Source organism: Olea europaea, chromosome 3 (genome assembly GCF_002742605.1).
Source record: "Olea europaea var. sylvestris chromosome 3, O_europaea_v1, whole genome shotgun sequence".
Classification (NCBI taxonomy): Eukaryota; Viridiplantae; Streptophyta; class Magnoliopsida; order Lamiales; family Oleaceae; genus Olea; species Olea europaea.
In genome coordinates this window covers 9,369,263-9,392,233 of record NC_036239.1, presented here as the reverse complement: position 1 = coordinate 9,392,233, position 22,971 = coordinate 9,369,263, and the positions used below count along the sequence as shown (strand labels likewise).

At 34.1% G+C, this 22,971-nt stretch overlaps 3 protein-coding genes across 3 annotated transcripts; 1 reads left to right on the top strand and 2 right to left on the bottom strand.

Moving 5' to 3' along the window:
* Window positions 1-47: 47 nt before the first annotated feature.
* On the bottom strand, window positions 48-3,321 carry LOC111385430 (transcription factor bHLH91-like). Its single transcript, XM_023009818.1, has 5 exons — window positions 3,056-3,321; window positions 2,074-2,968; window positions 1,183-1,596; window positions 996-1,097; window positions 48-313 (listed from the first exon to the last, which is right to left on the bottom strand). Exons 2-4 carry the CDS (start codon window positions 2,893-2,895, stop codon window positions 996-998), a joined length of 1,338 nt encoding a protein of 445 aa, XP_022865586.1. The 5' UTR covers window positions 2,896-2,968; window positions 3,056-3,321; the 3' UTR covers window positions 48-313.
* A 7,758-nt stretch (window positions 3,322-11,079) lies between these two features.
* On the top strand, window positions 11,080-15,800 carry LOC111385414. Its single transcript, XM_023009800.1, has 4 exons — window positions 11,080-11,254; window positions 13,128-13,254; window positions 13,349-13,421; window positions 15,317-15,800. Exons 1-4 carry the CDS (start codon window positions 11,227-11,229, stop codon window positions 15,581-15,583), a joined length of 495 nt encoding a protein of 164 aa, XP_022865568.1. The 5' UTR covers window positions 11,080-11,226; the 3' UTR covers window positions 15,584-15,800.
* Window positions 15,801-15,846: 46 nt separating this feature from the next.
* On the bottom strand, window positions 15,847-22,422 carry LOC111385422. Its single transcript, XM_023009806.1, has 5 exons — window positions 22,204-22,422; window positions 22,038-22,087; window positions 21,778-21,883; window positions 21,617-21,675; window positions 15,847-16,187 (listed from the first exon to the last, which is right to left on the bottom strand). Exons 1-5 carry the CDS (start codon window positions 22,330-22,332, stop codon window positions 16,136-16,138), a joined length of 396 nt encoding a protein of 131 aa, XP_022865574.1. The 5' UTR covers window positions 22,333-22,422; the 3' UTR covers window positions 15,847-16,135.
* Window positions 22,423-22,971: the final 549 nt, after the last annotated feature.

Sequence of the window (22,971 nt, the reverse complement as noted above, 5' to 3'; positions counted from 1 at the left end):
CATGGCTTGTTGAGTGCTGGCTCCGTCCTTGTACATACATACATGTATGAGGTAATTAAAATGGTATTCAAACAATATATCTATATATATTGCTTGAGCATGTATTCATTTTTAATTTGGCCATAGAAATATAGAGATTTATTACATATATAATATGTATCACTATTCAGTGAGTTAATCAGCATATTGTAAATGGATGTCTGTCACGACCCACATCTTCTCTACTGCCTAATATTCACCAGAAAAATGATGCATAATTTGTAGTCATCAGTCTTTATCCAACTTCGATCCTCCTCCAATGAACAATTTTAATCTGCAAACAGAAAGAAATTAACACTTTATTATTATTATTATTATTGTTGTTGTTGTTGTTGTTGTTGTTGTATTTTAAGTTTTAACCACTTGAAATTTACCCTTATAACGCAATTGAATATTGCAATTTCATTAATGCCATTAATATTATGATAGCCAGGTTAAACTGCAATTAACATAGCATCTTAGGGAAACTGAAATGTTTAGTTTATTTCGTTCGATGACGAACCTCAAAATCACATGACTTTCACATGAGTTAAAGTTGGATGGTAAAGCCGTTAGTAAACTATTTAACATTAAGTGATTTCGTAAAAGTTGCATAAGATTTTGCCGTTTATACTAATGTTATCTGTCAAAAAGAGATTCAAATTAACATATTTGATTAACCTTATTTTTTATGTATGTCTGGGAAACTTGGACTGCAGTTAACTGAAGACATAAATTTAGGTCTGCAAGTCTGAGTATTAATGTACTTTTTGCATGCCCATATTAAGTAACTGTACATATATGTTTGAAACTAACTTATTATCTGATCTACTACTGTAGTAAAACTGCAACTTACTATTCAGATGAATCTTCTGCTGTCTATACCAGTCAAATAAAGCTTAATTCCCAACTTCAGTCATTAATTAATTGTTATTCTCCACACTAATTTAGATAAAAACTCTTACATGTACACATACCTAATAGCTACTAGTTGGTGGAATTGCTGCATACTGCTTGTCCACGACTTCGATAAGCTTGTTAGCTATTGCACTCGCGTACACAGTTGAACCTTCACAGATCTGTATAACGACATTGAGTCGTACCGAGTATTTAATAACTTCATCATCATAAGATAAATTGGGATGAAAGTTTGATTAAAAATACCTTAGAGTTGAACAAAAAGCTATAGTAATCACCAATTAGGCCTCCGGCAACATGATGAAGATCAAGCTGAAGCTCATCAAGAACCTTTGATACAAAGAGTAGGCAATTAATTCTCTTCTGCTGAACAAGCTTGACAGTAACTTCATCGTCCACAATGCGCACATCGACCTCTGTGTTCTTCGATTTCCTATGAAGCCACGAGCTTCTTAAGGATGAATCATTATAGGGCTGCCCCATATCATCTAAAGACTTTGTGTCAATATTTCCCTCTATGCTATCATCTTGTCTTTTGGCCCTTTTCAGCCTCTCCTTAGTAGATCTCTTCTTCTCCACCAACACTTTTAGCTCAGTCACTGTCCTCTTAAGCTCGTTTATGTAGTTAATAGCGTCTCCCACGATTGAGGCTCTATCATTCTTAGATTTTTCTCACAAAAATGTCAAAATATAAAAAACACTTGCAAAAAGTAAATGAACAAGATTGCATATTTGTACATGAACAAAAGCCAGTGCAATAAAACCCTCAAATCTAAAGATCATTGTACAAGAAATTTCACTTGTAACGAGAAAATTTTCATCTTGAAAAGCATCTCGATCGATGCCTAAAAATCACTTCTTTGGCTGCTAAAAGTGAATTAACTTGCAAAAAGTAAATGAACAAGATTGCATATTTGTACATGAACAAAAGCCAGTGCAATAAAACCCTCAAATCTAAAGATCATTGTACAAGAAATTTCACTTGTAACGAGAAAATTTTCGTCTTGAAAAGCATCTCGATCGATGCCTAAAAATCACTTCTTTGGCTGCTAAAAGTGAATTTTCTTAATATGATACCTATATATAAACACAGAATTTCAACAACTGTAGGCGTCTAAATATGAAGAGAAGTTTTACCTTGGTGGGGTTGGGAACCAAGCTCCTCAAATCTTTGTACTTGTCACTGAAAAGAACTCTCCTGTGCCTCTCAGTGGCAAAATGTTTAGTATCCTTTCCAGCCCTATTTTTACCAATGCAATTCATATCTCCACTGAAGTCAAAATCAAAGTGCCTCCCATCCCCACCATTAACATCTCTCTCACCTACCATACCAGGAAACAAGGATCCACTAGTCCCTGACCCTCCCAATGCATAACCTCCATGGGGTAAAGAGTGAAACAACTCCCTCAGCAAAGGAGGCTGTGGTGGAAGATTCAAAGGCAATAGAGGGTCATAGACAACACTTGCCGAGGCCGATGCACCACCGACTGGATTAAGATCCCCTAAGAGGCCAAGGGAAGCCAAGAAATTGGGAGATTTCTGTGCTGAGTTTGAGAAGGAAATGGATGAATTAGGAAGCAAATTAGCACTGGATGGTGAGCATCTAGGCAAAGTAAACATATTGAGCAAATCAGGTGTAGTGGGATAAGGAGTTTCTGGCATTGAATACTGATTCATATTTCCATTAAAAGTATTCATTTCTTGCCAGTTTGAATCATGCACAATTTCTTGCATCAAATGAGACTCTCCATGCTGCATAATTTGCTGTTGGAGCTCCATCTCCAAGACTGCAGCAACATCTTGCTGATGATTTTGACGGTAATTTGAGTGTTCTTCCATAGAAAAACTTGGATTGTTGCAATTTTGTAAATGGCTTTGTGAGAATCCATCCTCAGTTTGAATCAACCCTTCTTGCTGCTGCAGATTGCTTGGATCAAAACAATCACTTTCTTCATACATGTTTTTGGCATTCACCAGATTAAAATTGTTTTCTTGTCTCCTGTATTTTGGGGTTCCTGTCCCTATCTTTGTACTTTAAAGAAACAAACAAAAAGCTGTAAGAAAATAGTACAAGGACTAATAAATAAGAATACAAACAGAGAATCTGCAAAACTCTAACCTTGGTCTCAAGACAAATCTACAAGGTGGGCTTTTCCAAGAAATTATTAGTTATGCTTCAAATTTAGTAACAGTAGAAGATATATGAAACCCACATAAAAAAAGTGATTATGGAAGAAAAAAGTAGAATTCCATGGAAATGAATATGTTGAGTAGTAAGGATTGGTGGGATCAGAAAAGAAGAGAAAATGGTATTGGTAGCAAATAAAGGAATAGTTGGTTGGTTTGTTTGGGGTTAGGGGAAGTGAAAGATAAGCATGGTTTCTGTTTGCGAATCACTATTTTGAGAAGTATTAAGAATTTTATTTATAAGAAACTTTTAAGCTTGGCCAAACGTGATTGGCAAAGGTGGGAAGTTGGTTACTGAAATCCTCATATAATGGGGCCCAGTCACGATCTTCGTATTTTCTGAACACTGAATGGTACTATACTGCACCTTGATTTCGCACTGACCAATTATTCTCTTGTCTACCATTTCCCTTTCAACTTTATCCCCACCCTAACCCAATCCAACCCAAGGTAGTAATATTGAGTTAAATGTTTGAATGGCATTGAACTTTAGTACTTTACTATATGTCACAGCTTACTCATTCTACTTCAAAAAAAAAATTTCAATGGTCAATCAACTTTACTTCGTCTAACTCCATTGTCCACCAAATAAAATCCTTTATTGAATTTGCCTACGTAGATCAGGTAATCCGATTTATCATGTTAAATGTTAAGTTATTTGCCACATGAACTCGTATCAAAAGCAACCAAATATGCCTTTGCCTTGATTTACAAATTAAAAGGCAAAATCTCTCACCTCTTTTCCAAAACACGTTTCTTCGTCCTAGAAAATCTTGATTTACTGCCAATGTTGCACCTTCTATGCTACAAACTATCATCAATGATGCTGCCATGCAAGAATACCAGATGATATAGCTTGTGCATGTATGAAATACTTAAATGCATCATCATTAACTGCACATTCGGGGTCAATAATAGCGCGACTGATGTTTCTCCATTTTGTGGCATTTGAAAATCCCTCTCGAGCACAATAACAAAATAATAATAATACTAAGACATATGATACCGAAATAGATGTACAATATTTATTCGGCCAGCATATTTATGCAACAAGTGTTGAAGTAATTATCATTGTCAGTTTTCAAAGGCATTGATCCAATTTGGGGGTAGTTTTTTGGGATGAAGAAACGTGCTTGGGAAAGAGGTGATTTTTTGGGATGAAGAAACGTGCTTGGGAAAGAGGTGAAAGATTTTGCTTTTTAATTTGTAAATCAAGGCAAAGGCGTATTTGCCTCTATTGACATGGAGTTTACGTGGTAAACAACTTAACAATTAACATGCCACATCAGATTACCGTGAACCACGTAGGCAAATTCAATAACAGATTCTATCCAATGGCCAATGGAGTTGGACTGGATAAAGTTGATTGGCCATTGGGAAATGTTTTGAAGTATGGTGAGTAAATCATTATATATAGCAAAGTTCAATGGTCGTTCAAACATTTAACTCGTAGTAATATTAGAAGAAAAATATTTTTCCCACAGAAGACAACAAAAAACTCAAATGAGGTGGGTTCCATGTGAGTTTTATATTAAAAATATATAACCACCCATCCCATGAACTGTGTGTGATTGTAAGTTCTTTGGCAAACCGGTTTCTGTATATGTAGTGCAACTAATATTAGAATTACAAAAACAATATTGGTATTGCTGACTTTGTTTTGTAGAATCGATCTTTTGCCCACATTATACTGCTCATCATTGATGTGACAACGTGTGGTTTGGGATAAAATTTAAAAAAAAAATCAATTGATGTGACAACGCTACACGTTACCATATCAGCAAGAAGCATTATATATCCTACCCATTGTGAGCAGGAGATCAACTCTACTTGATTTTGTTGCAATATAAAAAATTAGTCCTCAATTAAACGTCGAGTTGAAAGAGTTAACATATAAAGTTCTTTTAGGACCTAGGGCATAGGGCATGTTTGGGGTTACTTATTTTAAATATAAACAGCAAATGTCTAATTTTTATAATACGAACCCATCCACATTCATAACAAGTCAACATTAATGACTTCATATGCCCCTAAAAAAAAACAAAAACAAAAACAAAAAACACTGAGAGGGGTTGGTATAATAGTGGAACGATGAACCTATAAAGATAGTAACATGGGGTTTGAACCCATGTCCAAGAAACACATTTAACGTACTTTGAGGAAGGTATTATTGTGAAAGTGATCACGAACTTACAAAAAAATATTTTACAAGTCGAATGATGACTAGTATACATGAAATATAGTAAAGATCCATTTCACCCTTTTAACTTTCAGTTTTCTTGACGAAATAAGCCGTCAAAATATTACACCTAGGATTGTTGTACTCTTCTTGTTTTTTATTTATGTTTCCCTTGTTTTGGGGCTCAATTTGATGAATAAATGCAAAGATAAACCCATTAGTAATTACTCCACCACTCTAATGTGTAACACATAATACAGATATTTAAATTAATACAATTTCCTATCCGCTCCCCTATTCTTTCTATGGGAATGATAGAGCATCAAAAAAGGAATGTACTGTGTGTACAAAAACCCTCCGAAACACACACAATGGGGGAGGGGTGGGTTTTTTCGCAATATTTTACTCGCATAGAGCCCACCCGTGTGAATACTCTAGAGGAATTCTGTGAACCCTTCCTCTGTACAAATGAAAAAACTGGTCAAAATATAAATCTTGGTATCAGATTTTTTCTGTATACTCATTTTCAATTACACAATAAAATATTTTACTCGTAAATCAAAAATTATTTCTTATTTTTTAGTCACACAATTTTCCAAAAATTTATTGTTCAAAACTTTATTTTTGGATCGTAAAGGTCATCAAACAAGGACTTATTAAGTCTCATATATTGTAGAGCCATATTAAGATAAATCGAGATATGTTGTCTCCCCACTACATTTCGGCACGTTAGTTCTTATCTAGCAAATGAAAAGAAGTCATTTCAAATGTAATGACATTTTCTTGTTTGCTAACAAGAGCGGAGATATGTAAATGTCCAAAAAATTGTAATTCGGGACACCTAAACTACAGTTTTGTAATAATGTTCTTCCTAAGAGATGCCCCAACGGAAATTACAAGTGGGGTCCCTATAATTTTGGGAGGCATAAGGCAACCAATCATTTGATAGTAAAAGGTTATTCACACAATTGCTGTGATTGCCAAACGATCAGGATGCAGGATGTGGTTAGTTACCAGTAATGTGCACTTTTTCAACCTAACATCAAGATTCTAAAAAGTTCCTTAGCAAGCCAGGAAGGTCGAGCCTTACGAGCCTAGACATTATGAGATGTTTTTCTATTTGGCGTGCACCTTTTGTCACTTGGGCCCACATTAGGTGATCAAAATTGAGATGATTATCTTTGTCATGTTAAGTTGTAGAGTCTAATTATTTTCAATCCTAATTATAGTTACTTTGCGAAGCTGGTCGCAAATCAACCTCCGTGGTGAGATCCCTGTGCAGGTTGGAGAGGGGCAGGAGGTCCCCCTCCCAGAGGGTGCCAGCGGCGCAAAGCCCCCTAACCGAAATTTTATTATGGACTGTTTAGAAATTTGCATTCTGGTAAAATTTGATTTTGCCTTAATTTATCTTATAAATAGGGAGCCATCCTTGCGCCTTTTTATTATCATCAAATAGGAGATAAAGAGTAGCTAGAGAAGATAGGAGTACAATTTCTCTTGTAAATATTTTTACATCATAATGAATTAATGCAACGGTAGCAGAGGACCTCACGCTAAGAGGAAACTCTATAAGTCTTGCATGTTCTTAAGTATTTATTTTTCTTTCTTTGAATTGATTGTTCTCAATGGAAAAGAATTTGGATTTATGATTCTCAACATTTCCCATCTTCCTCTTATGTTTTCCCCACGCCTAAATTCACCTTTTAAAGCGCTGTATGATATTGCAATAAAAACATAATCAAGTTAATCAATAAACACGTCCAAATACATAATAATAACGGAATAGCTAAAATCTAAAATTTTATATAGATATCAGGAAAAAGATAATTTGAATCAAATAGTTCTTTAAATATAAGAACAACTTATTTTGTAAGAAATGTACTCAAGAGAAATCATTATGCTCTCATCAACAATGACATGAAGGATTGCTTACATGATTCTCCATCCAATGGTGTCAATTACAATTTAAAAAATGTAATTCATATCAATTTCATTATTTACAGAAGTTGAGAAATGCAGGACATGCTTCTCAACTGATGGTTGTTCACTCATCTATGCACACATCATTGGCAGGTTTTGCAAATAAAAAAGAAATGCAGATCAATGCTCTTAAAGAATATACGACTCCTCAAGCCTCCAGTTATAAAGATATATGGCAAGTTATCTATAAAGAATTTTCGTAATATGATTTTAAATTTCATAATATTGCAAACAAATCATGGTAACACAGGCAAAAAATAAAAAAAATAAAAAAATACCAGAGAAAATGATTATTAATAAGCATAACAAATATATGACTTGTCAATGTTCTAGTTATAAAGATATACGGGAAGTTATTGTCGAGAATTTTGAACCCTAATTCTATTTCATGGAGAGCAATCAATTGAAAGAAAGAAAAATAAATATGCAATATTTATAGAGATTAGTATCAATGTGAGATTACGTCCTCTCTCACTGTTGCAGTTAGGGCTGTAAATTGATCGAATATGGAGCAAATCTGCTCAAATCCGATCTGATCCGTTAAAAAAAATATTATCCAATCCGATCCGATAATTCAACAGATATTTGATTGTTAAATTCATATCCGATTTACTGTGTTATCGTGTGTGTGTGTGTGTGTGTGTGTGTGTGTGTGTGTGTGTGTGTGTGTGTGTGTGTGTGTGTGTGTGTGTGTGTGTGTGTGTGTGTGTGTGTGTGTGTGTGTGTGTGTGTGTGTGTGTGTGTGTGTGTGTGTGTGTGTGTGTGTGTGTGTGTGTGTGTGTGTGTGTGTGTGTGTCTATATATATATATATATATGATTTTTATTTTTTTTTGCCTAAAAAATATTTTAACTATCTTGATGGTCTCACCTATTATACTAAAAGACTCAAATCAATTTTTTATCTAAGTAATGCTCATTTAGCTCATTTTTAAAGGAGATTCCTCTTGGGATGTTTTAGTAATGTTCCAATGTGGAATACTAACTTTTTAAACAGCACTCTTCCAATGTTTTGGTGATCTTTCAATATGGAATATTAGTCAATTGTTAATTCTAAGTATTACTAGTTTATTTTTTTTATTTTCATTAAAAATCATAGCATAAACAAGATTATAATCACAAATAATATCAATTTAAACAATGTAAATTATTTTTGGACTTATTAATTATTAGTTTTTGATGTTATAAATCAAATTACTATAGTTATTTTTATCTTATTTTAATTAATAAAAAAATTAAATCTCTTCGAATATTTCAATTAACAATATTATACTATTATTTAATATTATTTATTATTTGAAAATTATGAGTAACACATAATATAAGTTTCAAAATGGAAAAAATTATGTTTACTAGATTATGATATAATATATAAAATATATTATATTATTATAATAAATCGGATCAGATCGACCTATATCCATATTTGCTCCACTTATTTAATGGATATCGGATTCTGATCTTAATTGGATTATCGGATTGAGACCCTAAATTCATCTCCCATTAATTTCATTGGATTCGAATCGAATTCAGATCAAAATTCAATCCATTGACAGTCCTAACTGTAGTAATTCACTACGATGAAAAATGTTTACAAGAGAAAATCGCACACATATCTACTCTAACCTCACTCTCTCTTTTTTATGATAATTATAAAGCCTAACTATGGCTCCCTATTTATAAGATAAATTATGGCAAAAACGAATTTTTAAAGTACTCAAATTTCTTATTAAAATTTTACAAGAGTGCAAATTTCTAAACATTCTTTAAATTAAATTTTAGTACTGAGGCTATGCACCCCACATCCCCACGAGAGGAGGCCTCTTGTGCCCTTTCCAATCCACAAGGCAACCTCTCCGCGACGACGTTGATTCACTACCAGCTCGACGAAGTGGCAATAATTAAGCTCCAGTAAAGAAATTTCAAAATGTTGCAAACTAATTGTGAAATATCAACAAATATTGGACTAGAAAGACAAATTTGATAGTGATATTTTCTGAAGAAACAATAGATTACCAGTAACAACTAGCCACTAGGGTGTAATTTCATCTCTGATGAATATGTTCACATAGTCAGGAAAATACAAAACTAACAAATATATGCTGACAACTCTACTAATTTATATGAATTAATCATTATATAGATTTTGCATATTGAGGAAGAAATTAAATACATTAATAAGGATAACATTTTTCTCCAATGCCAAAAACTATTTAACAGGGAAAATCACCATTTGCTTGCATTGGCCGAACGACAAGGCAAGAAACTAATATCTTACTTTTCTCATTCACGGAAACATAGTGCTTGTTTTGCACGGATTTTGATAATTGATTTTTTGACCATTAGAGATAAAGTAGGTCATATCTGTGAGAGAGGAATTAAAAAATAACAATTGGAATAATGAAATAACAATCAAAAATTGATTTTAATTAACTTAAAATCTGTACCAAACAAGCACATAGTTTGTTCAAAACAAATACTTCAATATAACATCATTTCGTGTTAGTCTATCTAACAGATTTTTAACTTAAGCAACCAAATGGTCCAGCTTATCTAGTCCACCAAATATTTAAGCTATTTTTGGGATATTTATTTGATCATGTTTCTTCAAGTTGTTACAATAATTGGTTTTCAAGGTTCTAGGAACTCATAAATGCACGTTTTCTATTTGAGTAATGCTATTTAGCTCCACTAGGACCCCAGTCTAGGTGGCGCTAATGTGGCAGTAATTGATAGGTAGAATTATTTGACTATTTAATTTCACTTTTCATTTAACCAATCATCTAGTACTTCTTAGACTGGAGTTGTAACCTCAGCGGGGTTACATAGCGTTATTCTCTCTATTTAGATGACTTTGTTGGATAAGTAGCTTTACAAAGGCTAATAAAAAGCTTTGAAGGCATCAAATTCGACTCTTTCTAAGGAGCAAAATAGTTGTGTGCTTCCCCATTTTCTTGTCTTGGTTCAAGAATAAAATAATGCGTGCACGGCAATCAGAAAATATGATAATTGACTTGCAATTTCAACTTCAGATTGCTCAAATGCTACTGCAGAACAAAGTTTCAGATTCAATTTGGTATTAAATTGAATTTTGACATAAATCGATTTTTGATACCTACGATTTTTTTATGGAAGCACGCTAATTCCTTTCATGTAGTACAAAATAACGTTTGTTAGTCCACTATGACATTTAAACATCGAGATCTCGGGTTTTACGTTAGTTTTTTTTTTTCAAACTAAGCCAATGTTCGGTTTTTAAAAAAATCAAGTTTTAATAGAAGTCGATACAATGTGTAGTTGAAAAGTTGTAAATGTCCTGAAATATTAAAATTTTATCATTTTTTTTAGTTAAATCAAATAGTGATTAAGGATTCATTTGATATGACTTTTGCTTTTATTTTTTGTGTAAGAATTTTGGGAGGAAGGTAATTTTCTATTTCCTATTTGGGAGTGATTTTGAGAATTGATTTTTTGACCATTAGAAGAAAAGTGGGGTCCACCTATGAAAGAAGAAGTTAAATATGATGACTGAAATAGTGAAATAACGGTCAAAAAATCAATTTTTTGGGAGAAAAAATCGCTCCCAAACAGGCCCGATATATTAGATTAATTTTCTGTAAAAGTTCTTATAAGTAAAAAAAAATATTTTTATAAAATTAACCAAACGAATTGAAAAACTACTTTTAGGTCTTAGAGGTTACTAATCATTGGTGAAGAGATGATAAACTTCAATGAATAACGGAGGTAAATAAAGTTTGATATTTCTTACAAACTTGTGTTTTATATTATCCAATTAGATAGTCACAGAGATTGAGCCACTCACACGATTCCCCCGTCAAATAGTATGAAGCCATTTCATTGAGCCATTTGGCAGCTTTCTTTCTATCTCTCCCGCTCGCTCTCTTCACCAAACAAACAGCATATTCTTCGTAAAATCTCCGAAGCCATGGGACAAATTCTCGAGAAACTTAAAGGTATTATTCTATATGAAATTCGCCTTCAATTCTTATAGACCTACACTTGATTTGATTTCCTGCTTTATATTGTATCGTCTTGGCATGTATGTCTTTGTTGACTTTCGCTGCCGCAACGATTTATCATTCTTTTATCTCGTGAATAAATATGTGTTTTAGTCGATTTTATGTTTTGATTTATACAAATTCTTACGCACTGTTATAGTGTGTAATTTTAATTTCAAGATGAATAGTTTCGGAGATGAAATTTAATTTTGTCTAATTATATCAAGGTTTGACTGTTTAAGGGAAAGTTATTTATATCACTGGATTTGTTAATAACATTTCAATACTGTAATTCATGGTCTACCTCACTAGTCTAGTATAGCAAGATGAGTGAGTCTTCTTGAATATGTAATTGCAGATGCCAAATGCTGCTGATTGGTTAATATGGGAGCATCTTTTTGTTCAATAAGCGCTTTTAATAATTGTTTATTTCAGTAACAATGGGAATGGTATGTTATAGGGGTGTAATGTGCTTAGGTTTTTTAAACTTTCTAATCAACTAGCAGAACAAGGTGTTGATGGCAAATATAAGAATTTATTAGGAATTAATTTCCCAAAACTGATGGAACTGATGGAAAGGAAATTATTTGTCAGAAAGATTTTTTTTTCTGTCCTTTTAGATCCTCCCATTCATTTCCCCCACTTAGATGATGATGAAAGGTTCAACATCATGTGAGGAAAATAAATTACTAGGAAACATGTTGTGCATAATTAAGAAATAATTGTTTGTCAGCTGATCGTTTCAATCACCATCAGGGTGGTCTCTCATGGTCTTTTAAAATTAAAACGTGATGCGTACTTAAATGCTTTGCACATAACTTTGAAGTGTGAACTACACATGCTAGCAGGCCATATTTTCTTGGACATAGCCAGGTGAATATTGAGAAAGTATGAATCTGATTTCTAATAGCTGAAGGAAACTTTGGTAATTTACTATAAAATACTATAAAATAAGCCTTTTCTGTTGGCTTTTTTAAGTCAATATCTGATACTTCTTTCTGTTATCTAGAATGACACAAATAGTATCACTTATACTGTAACTTGAATAGACTCTCCTTTCCAATTTGGCTAATTCCCAACAAAACATGTTCCATCCATATTCTTATGTTGGTAAATTTAATCCTTTATAACCTACAGCAGGGTGAACTATTAGTTTTCTTGTCTTTCCTTTTTCCTTGTATTTATTGTTAAATTGTTTATTGGATTAGTGCTCTGAAATTTAGTTTGCATATTGGGTCATAATTGTAAAGTTAAAACCTCGTTTCGCAATTTTACACAGAAGGAGCTAATTTTCATGTGATAAATCTCAAACTATGTAAACATCAATTTAATTTTACTCAGTAATATGTAGTACTAGCAATGTTGTGGAATTCCGGTGTTCTGTAGAGAAGATTCTGAATGCATTGGTGAAATGATTTTCTCTGATTGGAACGCTTGTTATTTTAGAAACTGTGTCATATGTATGGTTCCTTGATTGGATAAAGAAGTTGCTGACTTTCACTCTGTTTTTTTGGCACTTCATAGTTTATACAACATGGTAGTAGCGGAAAGTAACCTGGGAATTTTAGCTCGCTTGAGTCAGCTTAAATACATGCAAATCACCTGTTTGACATTTAAAGTTACTAGCTTGAGGCTAGTGGAAATTTATTGGGTTGTTCCGTGATTGGACTTGAGCAAATATACGCATCCAGACACTCTGTATGCATTTATAGATTTACTAATATGTGATTTTATTTCCTAGATGTGGACTCTGTATTCAGCAACATCCATTAGTCAAATAAAATAATTATATCTAATGTATACTTTTACATGTTTGTATCTCATGCAGGTAATGAATGGAAAGAAAGGCAGATTAGAAAGATAACTGACAAAATTTTTGATCATTTCAAGAATGAAACTGGAAAGGCCAATATGACATTTGAGGAGCTCTACATTGCTGTGCTACTTGTGTACAAGTAAGATGCTTTACCTGCATATTATTTATATCCAATAGCTATCCACAGAACTTTTGGATACTAATTATTGTATATAACTGTTTCCATGTTGTAGTGATATTAATAAGCGTTTACCTGGGCCTCATTTTGATCCTCCCACAAAGGAGGAAATTAAAATTCTGATGCAGGTATGTCAGAGTTTTTAATTATTTATGTAAGATTTCTGATACAGGTATTTGTGTGTGTAATTTGTTTAACATAAAAATTTAAGAGCTCTACTGGTGATTAATTACAACTAAGGCACATTTTTTTATCCGGACAGGTAGAGTTATTTTTCCTTCCTTCATTTGTTAGATCTGGCAGGATCTCTTGTACATTCATGGTCACCAATCTTGCTGCTTGTTCATTAAGAACTCCGTTAATTTTCTATTGTGGATGACTTGACCATTAAGTCTGAAAGAGTCTTTTGTCTTAATATAAGCCTATGTATAATGTATCCATTTGATTTTATATCGATTGATGAAATTTTAATGATTTAGTTGTACCATATAGCCTTGAGGGTTTTCTTGATATTGGGTACCTTGCCGATCAATGCTTAAAGAATCTCAAGCATATTTGGATCTAAGTGCCCCCCATTTCAGTCCGTTGAATTGAGACTTGATCCATCAATTTAGAACAGAGTTACAGAATTACTTGGAATTCACTTTTATAACAGATGAAAGTGCCTCTCTCAGAGGTAACCAGAGTTATAGGTTGATGACCTACATACTTGGGTCTGTATTCTTGCTTGGTCCAAAATGTGTACCTATGTTACAATTTAAGTACGGAATTCTGATTCATAAGTTGGCAGTCTCCTGTGTGTATTAGCCCTATGTGGAGCATTATAATTATGTCATTTAAGGACCCAACATCTTTGCCAGATACCATTATATGGTTCAAGACTATACAGTGAACTACTCACACCACTTAGAATCCATAAAGCTTGTTCTGATTCAATTTGTTGTGTACATCCACCACCAATTGTCAGACATGAACCAATTGAAGTTTTAAGAGGAAACTACCTGGCTTTTTTTTCTAGTTCATCCAAAATTATGCAAATCTCCAAATTCATGCAAAAATTAGGAATCACCGCACCTGACGTGGGACAACCACATACGGGATATTACAATGTGATAGTTTGTTAGTTACAATTACATTTATGCATGTAGATTTTTTAAATTATAGAATGCATAACCCGAGCTGAATTTGTCTCAACAGTATTAGTTTGGTCCAAAACCAACAGTGGCCAAGTCCTCTGTGGCAGTACAGCCCATTTTACTGCCTTCCCAATTTTTCATTAGAAGTTTAATGTATTTCTACCACCATTATTGTCATAACTTCTCATATTGGAATGCATGCAATCAAATGCAGTTATTTCTGCAATTTTGTATGATTTAATAGTGTACCTTAGATATAATAGATAGTTCACGCCCTTCAGCGTGTTGATTCAACGGTTTGCCTAACAACTCATGTGTGCTTGTTTGGTTTTTCTCATGGATAAGCATGCTTTCTTGAAAAAACTAGATGATATAACAAAATGTTATTACAATATTTAGTTGGATCTCCTATCTGCATCACTACATAGTCAAAATTGATATAATTGTCTAGTGTACTATAGTTGGGTTAATTACATTTTGTTGTTAAAACATACGAGGCAAATCAATTGAGGATGGCGGCCCTGGAAATTTGTGACTATTGATTATTTGTTTAAACTATGTGGTTCTCAGGTAAGTTAGATGACTACGATTTGGATTGGATGCTGATTTTGTTTCATGAAGACATGTTGAAGCTCTAAATGATTAATCTTGACAACGAGAAGAATGATATAATTCTAGTGTTGTTATAGCCTGTGGTAGGGTTGAAATGGGCTCTTCTTTTGTGTCGATCTGGGGTAGCAGTTGATATTTGGGGAGTGAAAGACAAGCCGAAATAATTGACATTCACTTCGAATAAGATGAATGTTATTTCTCATTGTGTTAATACTATGTATCAATGATAAAAAGCATCCTCGTCTGTAAATTGTAGTTTGATTTCTTCTGTGTAGGAGAGTGATATCAACCTCGATGGTGAACTGGATCGTGAAGAATTTGTGAAGTTTATGAACAAGATGACGAAGGATGCGTTCATCACAGTGAGTCAGGGATTAATCACTACCCTGGCAGTTGCCCCAACACTCGCTTTGCTGACAAAGAGGTCAACAGAGAATGTCCCGGGCATTGGGAAGGTGGTGCAGAAGTTGCCGAATTCAGTCTATGCATCCCTGGTGACCCTGGTGATTGTCTTGTTTCAACAGGGTGTAGAAAAAGCATAGAAGCTTCATTTCCTCTCCCTTAATTGTATGTAAAGATTGCCAGTATTAATGCATGGCCGTTGAATTGATTATGTCAATAGAAAACTTGTTAAAGCTACTCCATAAAACACAGAATCTGCTCTTGAGAAGATACAAGTAACTCTTGCTGTTTAGCATTTGGTACAAGATTTCTTGTTGGCTTGCTATGTATAAATATCTTTGAATGGTTTCTTCGAAACAGTAGTTGTTGTCATTGGCTTTGAGTAAATCGTAAGGCTAGAAGCTCTCAAGTGGAAATTTATCGCGATTCTAGGCATCTCTGCCTTCAGGGGAAATGATAAATATTCCAGTACGATTTATGGGACACTTTCAAATTGTAAGTCGTACATTTACTATCTTATTCGCATTTTCTAGAAGATCATACCAAAATATCACAAGTTCTTAGCTGTACCATACAACATGCAAATATACAACATATCTTGATTCTGCCTTTTTCGGCAATCCCCACTCATTATTGGATCAGCTTTCCTGGTAAACCAAATTTCCAGCCGCATGATTACTGTCAATTTGTAGTTAGAAGTCGAAGGAACCTTTGATATTATCTAGACTCTCTCCAAGAGATACCCTGCCAACGTCCAAGTCTAGTGAATAACGGATCACTAAAAATGCGCACACAATGAATTTCGAATCAAAGATGAATAGTTATCCAGCTAAAACGCGAGTAATATGCAATCAAGCAGAAAAAAATCCAACGCTTCTAATTTACCTCTCATAGGGAAGGGTTTCTTAAATCCGTACCTAGTTTCACAATTCAAAAGCTGTATCATACCAAAATATCACAAGTTCTTAGCTGTACCATACAACATGCAAATATACAACATATCTTGATTCTGCCTTTTTCGGCAACCCCCACTCATTATTGGATCAGCTTTCCTGGTAAACCAAATTTCCAGCCGCAGGATTACTGTCAATTTGTAGTTAGAAGTCGAAGGAACCTTTGATATTATCTAGACTCTCTCCAAGGGATACCCTGCCAACATCCAAGTCTAGTGAATAACGGATCACTAAAAAGGTGCACACAACGAATTAGTCGAATCAAAGATGAATAGTTATCCAGCTAAAACGTGAGTAATATGTAATCAAGCAGGAAAAACATTCAACGCTTCTAATTTACTTCTCATGGGGAAGGGTTTTTTAAATCCGTACCTAGTTTCACATTTCAAAAGCTACAACATATCATCACTTGGAACAAGTATGAAAAATATGGACACACTGAGTGAAAATCAACACAATATACTAGACTAAATGTTAAAATAATTCCACCCAAATTTGGCATGTTAACACGCAGCTTGGACAGTGCCTCTACGGCCGTACTAATCAGGAACCATAACAAAGAGGGGGGAGATAAAAGGGTTCTAAAAAAACCATAGACATGGGTCACTCGAGGATTTCATAATCAACTTAGGGGTAAGAATAAGAAACAAAAGACTTAGGAGTAACAATAAGAAATAAAAGTTTTACCAAGGCGATCCTTCCCCATCTAGAAAAGTATTTTCTGGCTATCTTCCGTATCTCCTTTGTTGTCTTTCAACTCTGATTCTAGTAATTAATATGCCATGCATCCAGCTCCAAACAGACTACAGGCAAAACCAAGGACTAAACTCCACATTATTAGCTAATTTCTTCCATCTCTTCACTTTTACCAATCGTGAAGAACTAACTTTCACTAATTCTAATGTTCGGTCACGAAATACATAGAGGAGCAAAATATCATCACATGATACACAACACTAGTATTAACCGCATTGGGGAGAAGGTTGATGCATCTTGTGATGTAGAGTCTGACACAACATGGATACTCCGCTACCCTAACTGCTATGACTAAGGAGCAGATAGAGCTACTACCGAAGGGAAAGTTGCTTCCGGTAGACAGCTGGCTCATAATTATTATGTAGGAGAGATAGCTGAGAGGTTCAAGGCGTAGCATTTAATTGCTATATAGGCTTTTGTTTACCTAGGGTCCCAATCCCTCTGTTTCTGTACCTTCACTTAAAATATTTGACTAACAATAATGAATCAAATAGCAACAGAGACCTTTATTCCACTAGTTAGACATTTCATTGACATAGGTTGTCTATTCCTAATTGCCATTACATGTAAAATACTAGAAAATAGTAAAAATCCTAGAAAGAAAATGAAAATATCCCTACACTGAGAGACCATTTAGGGGCCTTAGCTAGTGATGTGGATTTTTTCCCTCTCGATGATGAAGTTTATCCTCATCATCTCAATGGCGGACCTTGACCCTGTTATTTTGAGGTCATATCTAGTTAATCTTCGAGACGGAGTAGAAGAAGGAAGGAGATCAGAACATGATCCAATGAATTTGAAACAATTGAACAAGGAACTATATGAGGTGAAAATCTCATATAAAGCTTTTCCGTCAACTTTTTAACTATCACCCCAAAAAAATAAAAAATAATAAAAATAAAATAATTGTCTTACGTAAATCCCTGCTTACATTAACGAGAACATTCTTCAATCTTAATAAGAGGGGGAAAGGTTAAGGATTTAACCTGCTTGACGTAAAGCAATAGTGGATTTGTCTCCATCTTTTTCATGGGAGATAATTCGATAATCCAATGATTTCTTTTTCATGTTTCAAGATAGAGTTAACCAACATGTTAACTAATCGATTATGATATATCGGTTCGGATTTTGCTATTTTCTCATGGAGTACCTTGACGTGACATGACCGCATAATGATCATTTATCAAAGAATGAATTTCAAAAGATTTGAGAATAACATGCCCTTACCCAGTTTAAGAACTACTCAGATATGGAATACAATTCAACTTCTGGCAAACCTTTAGGTTTAGAGCTTGAGAAGAAATCTTCCAAGTGTTTGACTTTGAAAGTACAAAACCACACATGCGAAGAGAGAAGTTCCGAATAACTTGTCAGAACCAGATACTTGTTGATAATATATTACCTGCCTGAAATATCAGCCAGTGCCAAAAGGAAATCTATAACAAAAATTCTTCAAACTCTATTTTATTTAATCTTTTTAAAGTGGTAAAGCTTATCAGCTGAATTAAATTATAGGAATGTTATAATTTCATTTCTAAATTTAAGCACTCCTACATCTCGCTTTACATATCTGTCGGTATAACTCAACAAGAATAACCCAATATGCTTCATGAATTAGCAACCCAAGAAATAATGAAGTACAATATTTTCTTTAGTTCCACCCACTTCTATCTCATGATTTTTTTTTCATTAAAACCCGTGTTAATGCTGTTACATAAAAAGGCACAAGGAAAGAAAATTGTATGTATCAAACAAAACAAACGATGAAGTCTATCTTGCAATTGACATACCATAAATGCAATTAAGAGATCACTGCCACATATAAACTTCAGCAGTATTTGTTTGGTTATTAATCTGATTATCCATCTTTGCTGAAATCTGAATGTTAATTTCTATTCTCCTAGATTAGATGGTTGCTCGTGTGGATCTGTTTGCATATGGGAGTGTCTTGAGATAGTATTATGTAATTTATCATTCATTTTTTTCTTAAATCCGTACCTAGTTTCACAATTCAAAAGCTGTAACATATCATCACTTGGAACAAGTATGAAAAATATGGACACACTGAGTGAAAATCAACACAATATACTAGACTAAATGTTAAAATAATTCCACCCAAATTTGGCATGTTAACACGCAGCTTGGACAGTGCCTCTACGGCCGTACTAATCAGGAACCATAACAAAGAGGGGGGAGATAAAAGGGTTCTAAAAAAACCATAGACATGGGTCACTCGAGGATTTCATAATCAACTTAGGGGTAAGAATAAGAAACAAAAGACTTAGGAGTAACAATAAGAAATAAAAGTTTTACCAAGGCGATCCTTCCCCATCTAGAAAAGTATTTTCTGGCTATCTTCCGTATCTCCTTTGTTGTCTTTCAACTCTGATTCTAGTAATTAATATGCCATGCATCCAGCTCCAAACAGACTACAGGCAAAACCAAGGACTAAACTCCACATTATTAGCTAATTTCTTCCATCTCTTCACTTTTACCAATCGTGAAGAACTAACTTTCACTAATTCTAATGTTCGGTCACGAAATACATAGAGGAGCAAAATATCATCACATGATACACAACACTAGTATTAACCGCATTGGGGAGAAGGTTTATGCATCTTGTGATATAGAGTCTGACACAACATGGATACTCCGCTACCCTAACTGCTATGACTAAGGAGCAGATGGAGCTACTACCGAAGGGAAAGTTGCTTCCTGTAGACAGCTGGCTCATAATCATTATGTAGGAGAGATAGCTGAGAGGTTCAAGGCGTAGCATTTAATTGCTATATAGGCTTTTGTTTACCTAGGGTCCCAATCCCTCTCTTTCTGTACCTTCACTTAATATATTTGACTAACAACAATGAAAATAGCAACAAAGTCCACTAGTTAAACGTTTCATTGATATAGGTTGTCTATTCCTAATTACCATTACATGTAAAATACTAGAAAATAGTAAATATCCTAGAAAGAATATAAAAATATCCCTACACTGAGAGACCATTTAGGGGCCTTAGCTAGTGATGTGGATTGTTTCCCTCTCGATGATGAAGTTTATCCCCATCGCCTCAATCGCGGACCTTGACCTTGTTCTTTTGAGGTCAGGTCATATCTAATAACTCTCCGAGAAGGAGTAGAAGAAGGAAGCGGATCAAAACATGATCCAATGAATTCAAAACAATTGAACAAGGAACTGTATGAGGTGAAAATATCATATACAGCTTATCCATCAACCTTTTAACTATCACCCAAAAAATAATAAATAATAAATAAAATAACTGTCTTACGTAAATTCCTGCTTATATTAACGAGAACATTCTTCAATCTTAATAAAAGGGGGAAGGGTTAAGGATTTACCCTGCTTGACATAAAGCAATAGTGGATTTGACTCCATCTTTTTCATGCAAATAATCATGTTAACTAATAAATTACGATATATTGGTTCGGATTTTGCTATTTTCTCATGTAGTACCTTGAAGTGACATGAACGCATAGTGATCGTTTATCAAGGAATGACTCTAAAAATGATTTGACAATAACATGCCCTTATTCAATTTAAGAACTGCTCAGATATGGAATACAATTCAACTTCTGGCACCAACCCTTTAGGTTTAGAAATCTTCCAAGTGTTTGACTTCGTAATTACAAAACCACACATGTGAAGAGAGAAGTTACGAAGAACTCGTCAGAACCAGATACACATTCATAATATATAGCCTGCCTGAATTATGCAGCCAGCGCCAGAAGGAAATCTATAACAAAAATTCTTCAAACTCTATTTTATTTACTCTTTTTAAAGTGGTAAAGCTTATCAGCTTAATAAAATTATAGGAACGTAATAATTTCATTTCTAAATTTAAGCTCTCCTACATCTTGCTTTACATATCTGTCGGTATAACTCAAAAAGAAGCAATATGCTTCATGAATTAGCAACCCAAGAAATAATGAAGAACAATATTTTCTTTAGTTCCACCCACTTCTATCTCATGATTTTTTTTCATTAAAACCCGTGTTAATGCTGTTACATAAAAAGGCACAAGGAAAGAAAATCGTATGTATCAAACAAAACAAACAATGAAGTCTATCTTGCAATTGACATACCAAAAATGCAATTAAGAGATCACTGCCACATTTAACTTCAGCAGTATTTGTTCGGTTATTAATCTGATTATCCATCTTTGCTGAAATCTGAATGTTAATTTCCATTCTCCTAGACTATATCTTGCTCGTGTGGATCTGTTCGCATATGGGCATGTCTTGAGAGAGTATTAATGTAATTTATCATTCTCTTCTAGGTAATAAAGTTTATTTAACTACCAATAAAAGAAAAATTAATAAGAGCCCAATTAATAAAATTCCTATCATTTCATCTCCATTGGCATCAATAGTAGGAATTTAGCATACAAAATCCAAACAAAAATACATTTTATCTTGTTTGGGAAATAAATTAATGTGATATTTTACCTGTGCATACAGTACTTGTACTCCGAACTCCTCACATAATCTTTTTCCCCTTCTTCCAACTACAATAGTGAAAACAAACCAAGTAAACTCATCTGGCTAAATCACACCCACAATAAGAATAAGCTGCCACAAGGGCAAATTTAAATTCATTGAATTCACACCGGATCACTCTCATAGATGAGCTCATAACAGACTGGAGACAAGCATTGCAAAGCACAATTCTCCTCGGCTATCACTGATGACTTGCATTGTTGACCCCACAATCCACTTCGCAACAAAATAATCGCACAAAACCCACAAAATCAAAAATTTTAAACAGCACTATAAGCCCAGTGAAGATCCATCAAAGAAACGAACCAAAAATATATAATTTCAGCAAACAATGACCCCTTAAAAAATCATGATAGCGTGAAAACTCTACCTCTCAATGTCCGCATAGCACTCGTTTTTCTTCAGTCGAATCTCTGAGTCCTGTTAAACAGAGAAAAGAGTCACCGTCGAAATTCTTACAAAATCGAACAGAATTATATGCGATTGAATGTTCTACCCACAACCCCACAGAAAAGCCAACAGAAAGCAGCACTTACAGAGATGGGAACACGAGATTTAGCAATGACTTGATAGGAAGATAGTAAAAAAAGACCCCAAATGATTCCTAGAAAAGCTTTTGGATATTTGATTGTGCCACCCATTCCTGAGTTGTGTCTCTCTTTCATATTGCCGCTTGTTCTTCTCGTCCTCCGTCTAAAAGTAAAGTCGTAACAAAACGCGCGACTTCGTTTCCTCGTTAAATTTTGGTGAAAGACGCATTTCATTTGTTTCCTATATGTTTGACTTTAGTCTAATTTACATTTGATAATTAATCTTTTATTCGTGTTATCATGATATCATTTCATAAGAATTTCAAGCTTATACCCTATGTTATCTAAAGGGGAATTACAATAATAAGAACTCAAAAACATGTACGTAGCAAAATATAATGTTATAATAAATAAACAAATTCTGTAAAATACAAAAGTATAACATGTTTTGTTATGTTTGCTCTCCATGTTGAGCCTTCAAATGATTGTCTTTATTTTCGATTCATGGAAAATAAAGATACGAGTCTTTATACAATTTTGTGACTATTTGGGTTTGGTTACAATCGAAGATTTGTTGAGGATCAAGACTGTATCTTGATTAGGATTTAAGGATTATTCTTCGCTTTCATTTGGGATCCAGCAATCCTCAATCTTCAACTTTTGAAGATTCTAACACTAGTGGCGACCTGGGAAATCAATTTCTTAATCTAGAATAGGATTTTATTTCCTATCCACCCTGGCCCTTTCAATGAGTGGATCGATAACTCAACCAAG

Coding starts and splice junctions, on each gene's coding strand:
- LOC111385430 (XM_023009818.1), bottom strand. CDS start 2,895: ATGTATGAAGAAAGTGATTGTTTTGATCCAAGCAATCTGCAGCAGCAA. Junction 1,597..2,073: donor TGGTTCCCAACCCCACCAAG/GTAAAACTTCTC, acceptor GAAAAATCTAAG/AATGATAGAGCCTCAATCGT. Junction 1,098..1,182: donor GCTTTTTGTTCAACTCTAAG/GTATTTTTAATC, acceptor GTCGTTATACAG/ATCTGTGAAGGTTCAACTGT.
- LOC111385414 (XM_023009800.1), top strand. CDS start 11,227: ATGGGACAAATTCTCGAGAAACTTAAAG. Junction 11,255..13,127: donor AATTCTCGAGAAACTTAAAG/GTATTATTCTAT, acceptor TATCTCATGCAG/GTAATGAATGGAAAGAAAGG. Junction 13,255..13,348: donor GCTGTGCTACTTGTGTACAA/GTAAGATGCTTT, acceptor TCCATGTTGTAG/TGATATTAATAAGCGTTTAC.
- LOC111385422 (XM_023009806.1), bottom strand. CDS start 22,332: ATGAAAGAGAGACACAACTCAGGAATGGGTGGCACAATCAAATATCCA. Junction 22,088..22,203: donor AATCTCGTGTTCCCATCTCT/GTAAGTGCTGCT, acceptor TCTGTTTAACAG/GACTCAGAGATTCGACTGAA. Junction 21,676..21,777: donor TCATCTATGAGAGTGATCCG/GTGTGAATTCAA, acceptor TCACTATTGTAG/TTGGAAGAAGGGGAAAAAGA.